The 8983-nt window shown below is 34.7% G+C and overlaps 2 protein-coding genes across 2 annotated transcripts; one reads left to right on the forward strand and one right to left on the reverse strand.

Annotated features, from left to right (window-relative positions):
• The first annotated feature begins 997 nt into the window (after positions 1-997).
• LOC11437214 (uridylate kinase) lies at positions 998-5512 on the forward strand. Its single transcript, XM_024773885.2, has 7 exons — positions 998-1255; positions 1347-1482; positions 2398-2451; positions 2786-2877; positions 4136-4362; positions 4560-4736; positions 5156-5512. Exons 1-7 carry the CDS (start codon positions 1077-1079, stop codon positions 5263-5265), a joined length of 975 nt encoding a protein of 324 aa, XP_024629653.2. The 5' UTR covers positions 998-1076; the 3' UTR covers positions 5266-5512.
• A 2349-nt stretch (positions 5513-7861) lies between these two features.
• Positions 7862-8983, reverse strand: LOC25501950 (protein MKS1). Its single transcript, XM_013591414.3, has one exon. It carries the CDS (start codon positions 8797-8799, stop codon positions 8155-8157), a length of 645 nt encoding a protein of 214 aa, XP_013446868.1. The 5' UTR covers positions 8800-8983; the 3' UTR covers positions 7862-8154.

Below are 8983 nucleotides of genomic sequence, written 5' to 3' on the forward strand. Positions count from 1 at the left end.
AACGACAAAGAGAGCAAGTTACAAAAAATACTTAGGTGGCCAATGGTTCAAATTTTGCCGAGAACATATGTTAAAGGTAGGTGATAAGTTAATTTTTGATCTAGAGAAGTCACCTAAAAATATGCACGTTCAAGTCATTTCCAAATAAAGATTTGGTGTTCATGATCCGCACTTTCAACAGATCACCTTAACTCTAATCCTAGACTAGATTACCTTCACTCACTGATGCTACTTCTTTGCTTGATTTTATTTGATGTAAATATGGATATCAATCATTTTTTGGTAACTCTATAACAACAACACTCTTTTTTATAATTTTGGATAATATGTAAATTCACACATCATTGGTTCCTTTATTGGTTCATTTATTGGTTCCAATTGTTTTCATCCTAAAAATTATGTCAATTCCTAATCTCATAAACTGATTATATGCTCTCTTAATCAGCCCATGTATATTTTATGATGAATCACAATATTCCGTCGTTTTAACATCACTTCTTTCAAAGAATTTTTTTTATCGAATACGTTATTAAACCCGTACTAGTTTTTTATAAAATTTAAATTTTTTTTTGACCAATTTTTTTTAATTAGCATGCATTATCCATGTAAAATTATATTTACATGTATTTAATGATGTGTAGGCACATCATCTAATATAGTTGAAAACACTAAATCATTCTATTCTATAGGCAATGTAAACCGGTGGCCCCGGGTCAGTGGTTAAAAAAGTAAATGTAGTAAGTAATGTATTGAAATTTGTGTTGTCAATTCCACAAAACATAAAAAATGTTAATTTCCTTTTTTAAATTCCTTAACTAGTATCCCGGAGCACCGGTTAACACGACTCTTATTCTATTAATTAATTGACGCGTCGGTGCATAGGGTGCATGGAAAATAATTTTACACCGTGGAATTAAAGTTTTTTTATAACAAAAAATATGAATGTTAAAAAGAAAAAAGAGGAAAAAACAAGAAAATACAAACAATTATCTTTAGCGGCAACTATTAAGTAGTAGTAGAAGTGAAAGCGTAGTAGGAAGGGAAGAAGAGAAAGTGGGTTTGGCGGCAGCAGCATAATGGCAGTTTCAATTCCTCTATTCTCCTCCACCTTATCCTCTTCTTCTATTTCTCTTTCTTCATCTTCAAAACTTCACTTCGCTTCTCGCACTTCATCACTCCGCCGTAATTCAACTTCTCTCGTTATTCGCTCTTCTTATTCTGGAAATGGTTCTTCCCCTAATGCCTTCAATTCCAGGTTTTTCATCTAATATTCACCTTTTTATTTATCCTTTATGTCTCCGTTACCGTTAATTTATGGTTTAGTTGATTAATTGAATTGTTGGCAGGAATTCTGAAATTCCATCGATGTCTCCGTTTGCACTGTCAATGAATGAATCTAGTAAGCCAAAATGGAGAAGGGTTTTGCTCAAAGTTAGCGGAGAAGCACTTGCTGGAGATCAGGCTCAGAATATTGACCCTAAGGTCTACCTGCAATTTATATCTTTATTCTTTGTATTCAATCTGCTCAACTAAATTAATATTATGTGTGTCAGTCAAATATTCCGAGCTTTCAGTTATAATATGGTCTTTGATTAAATATTATGAGTTTCAGTCATACTGAAACAATGTTTTCTTCAATTACAATACTACTTTCAGCATTAGTTTTTCCGGCCTGTATTAATAAAAAATTGTCTAGTATTAATGATTACACAGTAATTTTTCGGTCCACATGGGTTAGTCTGGTGGTGTAACCTTGGGACCTTGGACTGTGCTCATCTCAAGGTTTCAAGTTCAAGTTTGAATCCTCCTAATGCCAATTTTTGTGGGCTAGTTCATACAGAACTTTGCTCTAGCTTTAAATAGGGTCCTAAGTAGACGGTAGGATTGGTCCTCCCAGATTAGTAGGTCCCTAGGCCGGAGACCGTGTTTTAAAATATATATATATATATATATATATATATATATATATATATATACACTTGATATTTGTTTAATTGTTGTTGATTAGAAATTAATATAGATAAGATAGATATAGAAGTGCCAACGGAAGTTGGTTCAGTTGGTCAAGAGTTGACACGTAAACCACAAGGGTGCAAAGTTCAACTCCGGCTGTTGGCGTGAGGACCTTGTTGGGGGGTGATTTGTAAATACGTAGGTTAGTGCTCTCTGTCTGTCTCTGAGACATGGGGACTGTATTGACCTTTGGAAGCCCCCAGATTTCATCTCACTTTTTATTACACAAAAAGAAGAAAATATTAATATAGAACTTGTAATGAACAATTTTGGGAGACATAACCAATGAATGAAACCAAATTAAATATTTTGCTATACGATGTTGCTCTTGACTTTGTTTCTGAGATTTTGATTTTGATTTTGTTTTTGTGGGCTTGGATGCAGGTAACTATGTCCATTGCGAGGGAAGTGGCAGCTGTAACCCGCCATGGCATTGAGGTGACTACACTATAGTGTATTCTTTTTTCACTAGTTTCCTTCGGTTTTATTTTTTGTTGTCTGTCTGCTGCATTCTCAAGTTGTTTGAGACCCCTTGGTTAATTGAATGCATGGTTTGAAGTAGGTTTGGGGAATTATTATTGTTAATGTTATAATGTACTTTGCAATATAATCTTTAGGGGAAACTCTGCCGGCAGCTGTTTTTAATCTGTAGTCACCAGTATTATTTGGGGAGTTTATTATCTTTGCATGTTAGACCATTTGACTTGAAATGATTCAATGCTTTTTACTGGTTTTCACAGTTTGGTTTATAATGATTGGGCTGATGTTTCAGGTTGCACTAGTTGTTGGTGGGGGTAACATCTTCCGTGGAGCCTCGTGGGCTGGAAGTAGTGGTCTTGACCGCTCATCTGCTGATTATATTGGGTGATAATTCCCTTAATCTCTTTTAACCAAGAATACCTTTAATCTTCAGTCAAAACTTGTTGCATGTATGCAGAAGTCTGTCTTAATTTTATGTAGAGCAGTATATATGTACATGGTAGACAAACTCGCGATCTGGACCGTAGACACGATCTTGCCTGGCCTCTTCGTGCTCACAGGTGGCCGGAATCGGAAATTGGTAAGAACGGCTTGGATCGCCGCGCAAAAACGTGGAAGCGGTGGTAATGTAGATCCAGCCGCGTTAGGTTGAAAACCCAGAAACCGGGTTCGCGCGACCCGGTTAGTGTTTCGTTTTCAAAAAATCCGGGTTTACCGGGTCGGGTTCGTGACCCGGTTCGCAAAAAACGCATTTTTTCAATCAGAAAGTAAAAAAAAACGTTTTTCACCCTTCTTAATCTCTAAAACGGTTTCAAATCCTATCATTAAACCCATTGATTATTGAAGATCTTCCCAATATACCACTATCAATAATTAGGGTAATTTTCCAATAAACCCATTAATCATGGAACCCCTTACCAATGCAATTTCCAGCACTCAACTTCCTCTCTTAATATGAAGGGGAAGATAATGGAGAAGATAATGAAGGAGGAAATGATGACCCATTGGGTGATTATGACCTCCTTCAACATGAATTGTTTGGAAATTATTAACCATCAAGATAATTATGATTAAGTTTTATTGTTGTTATGGAGTTGTATCATGTATGAGTACTGTTTTGAAGTTTTTAAGTGTTTTTTTTTTTCTTTTTCTATTTAATGAAATGAATTTGAGTTTTATTTAAAGATTTTTTTTTCTATTAAATTATGTTGCTTCATGAGTATGTATGAATTCATATGCAATATATATGAATTTCTAAATTTGGTAGGATCTTACGATCCGTGTTACGATCCCCCGATTCACGATCTCATGGGTCCTACCCGATCTTACTTAGGATCTCGAGTTTGTCTACCTTGTATATGTACACATATCTTATCCAAATACAAATTTGGATTCTCTACGTTTGAGTTTCCTGCATTTAGGAGGAAAAAGTTTGTCACAAGAGACAAAACGTTGGGTGTGTATGTGGCTTTATAGTTGTAAAGACAAAAGTACCGTAAACTTTTGTCCAAGTGTAGAAAATGCTGAATTTTTTACTTTGGGGAATCCAAATCTGTCCAAATATCCTCTGTTGCCTAAAAATGTTTAATATAGTGTAAATTGTGTCCTGCTTTTTTGTAATTGTATTTGATTTATCGAGTAGGATGCTGGCAACAGTCATGAATGCTATATTTCTTCAAGCAACAATGGAGAGTATTGGCATTCCAACTAGAGTACAAACTGCGTTTCGCATGTCTGAGGTTGCAGAACCATATATACGCAGAAGGGCTGTGAGGCATTTGGAGAAAGGAAGGGTTGTCATTTTTGCTGCCGGCACTGGAAATCCATTCTTTACCACAGACACTGCCGCAGCACTTAGATGTGCAGAAAGTAAGTTAACTTTTCGTTGCTGCGATTTTATCCGTTATAGTTGATTGTTAGTTCATATTGTTTTCATTCTCGCATCTTCATATAGGGTGTATATTTCTAGATTCCAAATCCTTTTCATTAGTTTATATTTTTGTGCTAAATTTATGAATTAATCGTGTGCTTCAAACCGATATTTATTGCTATTTACTTCTATTCAGTTAATGCAGAGGTTGTACTCAAAGCTACAAATGTTGATGGAGTATTTGATGATGATCCAAAGCGTAACCCTCAAGCGCGTCTTCTTGACACACTAACCTATCAGGACGTAATAAAAAAAGATCTGTCAGTGATGGACCTTACTGCCATAACGTTGTGTCAAGAAAATAATATTCCTGGTAAGTAATAAAGCAGACAAACATTAACATGAGTTTTTTATTATTTTGATTGAAATTAACTCAGATTGGTCCTACTACCTCTGTCCCTAATTATAAGATCCTTTTGAGAATTTTTTTTGTCCCTTTTTATAAGACCTCTTTTCTATTTCCAACTACATGAATTATTTCTTTACATACATATCCCTATTTATTATACATCTTTTTCTTCAATCAGCAATAAATAGAATGTTGAAAACATAAGCCAACCCTTTTTCTTAAAGGATAAAATTGTAAAAACAATAATAATTACAAACATATTTAATATAAATATCCACTATCTTAATTCCCGTTATTTTTTCAAAAGGGCCTTATAATTAGGAACGGAGGTAGTATTATATTTATTGTTCTGATGAACTGTACCTGTTCTTGCCTTGGAACAGTTGTAGTCTTCAATCTAAACAAACCAGGTAACATAGAGAAGGCCATTAAAGGTGAGAGAGTTGGCACTTTGATTGGGGCAACGTGGAATTCTACCATATCAAGAACGTGAAAATATTTGAAGACCAATTACAAGTGATTCTTTCTCGTGGTTTTGTTATGCAATCATCCACCTGAGGATACCAAAATGGAGGTGCATTATTTTGCAGCTGGTGCTTTTGATGTACTTTAAGGACACTGTTTTAAGTCAAAATCTGTAAATATAACTAGGTGTATTATTTTTAACATTATTTTTTATTGGGAAATGCTAACAAGTGCCCTTAGGGTAAGGACACTTGTTAAGAAGTTTAAAGAAGAAATTTTATCTCGGAAATAATGCATTCAACATATTGATTTAAAAATTATTTCTTTTTAGCATAGTTTTGAAAACCGGACCGGATCGGTTGATACGTTGGATCGGTTATGCTATCGAACCGGTATGAACCGGACAAACCCGTGAAAAACCGGCGAACCGGCGGTTTTGAGAGCCAACCGGGTTATTGCTTTTTTTATATTGAAAAAAAGGAAAACAGCAACCAGTGAGAATCGAATTGGTGTACTGGAAGTGAAAATTGCTCTCCATAACTGCTGCACCAGGCATTCCTTTTTTGCTAAATGAAATTGCTCTCCATAACCGCTGCACCAGTCATTTCTTTTTTGCTAAATGATTTGTTGTTATTAATTCTATATATTTAAAATGATTTGTTGTTATTAATTATATATATTTAAAACTAGCAAATACTAAAACTACATACACTTTAATTGACATTTTAACTTGTATTTTTTCTTTAATCAAAAACAAAGAAACATAAATGTATCGTTATCTCTTCTTTTTTCTTTTTTTTCATAATATAGTGTAAAAGCAAGTGTTTCGATTATTTTTTGGTCAGTATTTTTAATTTACTATACTCAAATTATATATATATATATATATATTTCTTAAATAGAGTACGTGTTTGATCAATTAATTATGCTATAGTAAATGAACTTAAATTTAAAGAAAACATTTGAAAAATCATCATAATTTAAATTTTTTTTTAAATATTTATTAGTATTTTTTTTTATAGATCGAGTCATCTTATTTAATACAAAGGTGAAAACTTTATGGAGACTGGGTTGTACGATTGAGTCATCCGATTCAATCCGATTCTTTCATGCGGTTCAACCAGTGATCCAGTGGTTCGACCAATGACCCACTACCCTTACCGAGTCAATGATCGGTCTGATTTTTAAAACTATGCTTGTTAGCAAGACCCTTTTTTATTTGCCCATCCATTGGCCTAATTTTATCTTGCCATCTTGTGTGGTTTTATATAATTTTTGAAAAAGATTTTTTGACTTCTCAACCTTGGTTGGTGACTCCATTACATTAGCACTCAACCCCGGTTCTTTTTTTTCAATGCATGTTATGTTGTGTTTCATTCACTGTACTGGTGTATTACATCTTTTTTCAAAACAAGCATGCCCTTTGGTTTTAATCGTAATTCCTAGGAAATTAGGAACAGAGTGATGTTAATCATGTCATTTCCATTTTGGTCTAGAACACTGAACAATTTTAAAATGATTATCCAAAGCGAAAAGTCGGAGAAGTGAAGGAATAAACATTTCACAAACATGTCAACACCGATGACATTTCATCCAGCTTTATAATTTTCATTTCTATTCTATATTTCTAAGTTCTTGTTATCTTGGTCAAGGGAACCACGTTGGAGTGGATCCTTCTCGGAAAAGCTTTTTCTTTTGCCTCGGAAGACTTTTTCGACGCTAGCCATGAAACTTGCTTGGACCTTGATCGAACGGTGCCCACAATCCCACAAACAAAGCACATAGGTATTTGATTTTACTAGATGTAACTCCTGTAATTATTTGTTTAGATTTCATCAAAAGTAAGGGTTATGCTAATTTGTGATTTAAGGGCTCAAGTTAACATTTTTCAATAAATAAAAGTAAATATTTTAAGGAATGTCAAACATCAAGTTATTTTGAAAAATTTGGAGTAAATCACTATTTTGGTCTATAAACTTGTATGAATTCAATTGGATAGCTTGGTTTTATAAATTTATGAAATACATTAGCTCTTAGAATCGAATACCGTCAATTTAGCCTCTTAAATGTATAGCTATTGAAATTGACACTGTGTTCAATTTTAAGGCTAGTTAGCACCGTGACAAAAATTTCATTGTTACTTTTGGTAACCAAAATCAAATATCCTTTGCACAATGCAATTATATAGACTTCTCGTTAGAGTTTTATAGAACCACGATGGATGAATGACAAGTCTCTTCTTCAAGAGTTAACAATGTTGTATGCTCAAAAAATCTAGAAGCTCCAGGTAAGCTAAAATAGATCTTCTGCAATCTACCCAAAGTGCTTTTGAGTTAAATTCCACTGTAATTTTTTAGTAACTGGAGTATTTATTATTTTTGAAACTGAAAGACCAAATTCTATCTTTAAAATTTTAAAATAATGTTATTTGAACATAAAAAGATTTCAACAATATATCCAACTCAGGATAAAAATACATCACTTACCGTAACCAATGTGATTGAACAAGAGAAGAAAATTGTGTAAAATTATGATTCAATCAGAAAATCTGAAAACTACTTTTTGGAAGCTGCATTTATGTTTGGCCCAAAAAAGAAACTGCACTTAATAAATAAATAAATAAATAAAATAAAAAACCATAGACCAATCCAAATAAACTCAAGTGGTTGTGACAAATAAAACGAGCCAATTCTAACACACAGTAGTGGACCAAAGCTTGTTGATGGAGTATTTTTTTTCAATCATACCAATATTAATATACTTACACAGAGACCAAAACTTATGGCTGATATGGCACAAAAGTCAGTGAATGTTGAATTTTCAACCTTCCTAATCAAATCATCATCATCAATGAAAAGTCAAAAAAAAAACATTTTCTCTAAATTAATAAAAAAAAAAACAAAAATTAAAATAATAATTAGTCGAAGATACTGAACAGATCTGGCGACGGCAACGGCGATACCACGGTGGCTGAAAGCAAACCCGACGGACTCGCCACAAAGCTATTCCCATACCAAAACGGACTCGTATCATGCCAAAACGGCGTCGTTTGTGGTTCATTCATAGGTGAAAAGAATCCCTGTGATATTGGTGGTAGAGTCGCCGGTGCCGGAGATAATATCCCCGGAAACTGACCCATTTCAACTCCTTCTAACAACCACGTTAAATCTTCGTCTACGGTTTGTTGAATCCTTTCTCTCTCTGTTGGACTTGTTCTCTCTATGGAAGCGAGTCTCGCCGCCGGAGAAACTGCGCCGGATTGTTGAGGTGCTTCTTCGCCGGCGGAAGGTCCGGTGAGACGCTGAACAACGTCCATGAAGTCACTGACAGGGATGTGAAGGACTTTAGGAGAAACGGAGTATATGATGAGTGGTTGTCGGTGCTGGGAGGCTCCTGCTGGTTGGTGGTGGTGTGCGGCGGCGGGTGGAAGCGGTGGTTTACGGATTGTGCGAGATTCTTTGCTGACTCTAAGTGGTGGTGGACGTGTGCCTTGTATTTGAAGCTCTCTCCTAGGCGACGGCGTTGATGTTCCGACGCCGGAGGGAAATTCCGGTGGGTTCATGGTGGTGGTGGAGAAGAAGAAGGTGAGTTTTTAGAGGAGAAGAAAAAAAGTGTGTAGTTGCAAAGAGGCACAATAATAAGTTAAGTTTGTAGTGATTAAAATGGAAATAAAAAAATAGGGAAATATATATTTATTTTGGTACGAAGGAACAAGGAAATAGATGGTGATTTTATTGACCAAGAAG

Source organism: Medicago truncatula, chromosome 8, assembly GCF_003473485.1.
Source record: "Medicago truncatula cultivar Jemalong A17 chromosome 8, MtrunA17r5.0-ANR, whole genome shotgun sequence".
NCBI lineage: Eukaryota > Viridiplantae > Streptophyta > Magnoliopsida > Fabales > Fabaceae > Medicago > Medicago truncatula.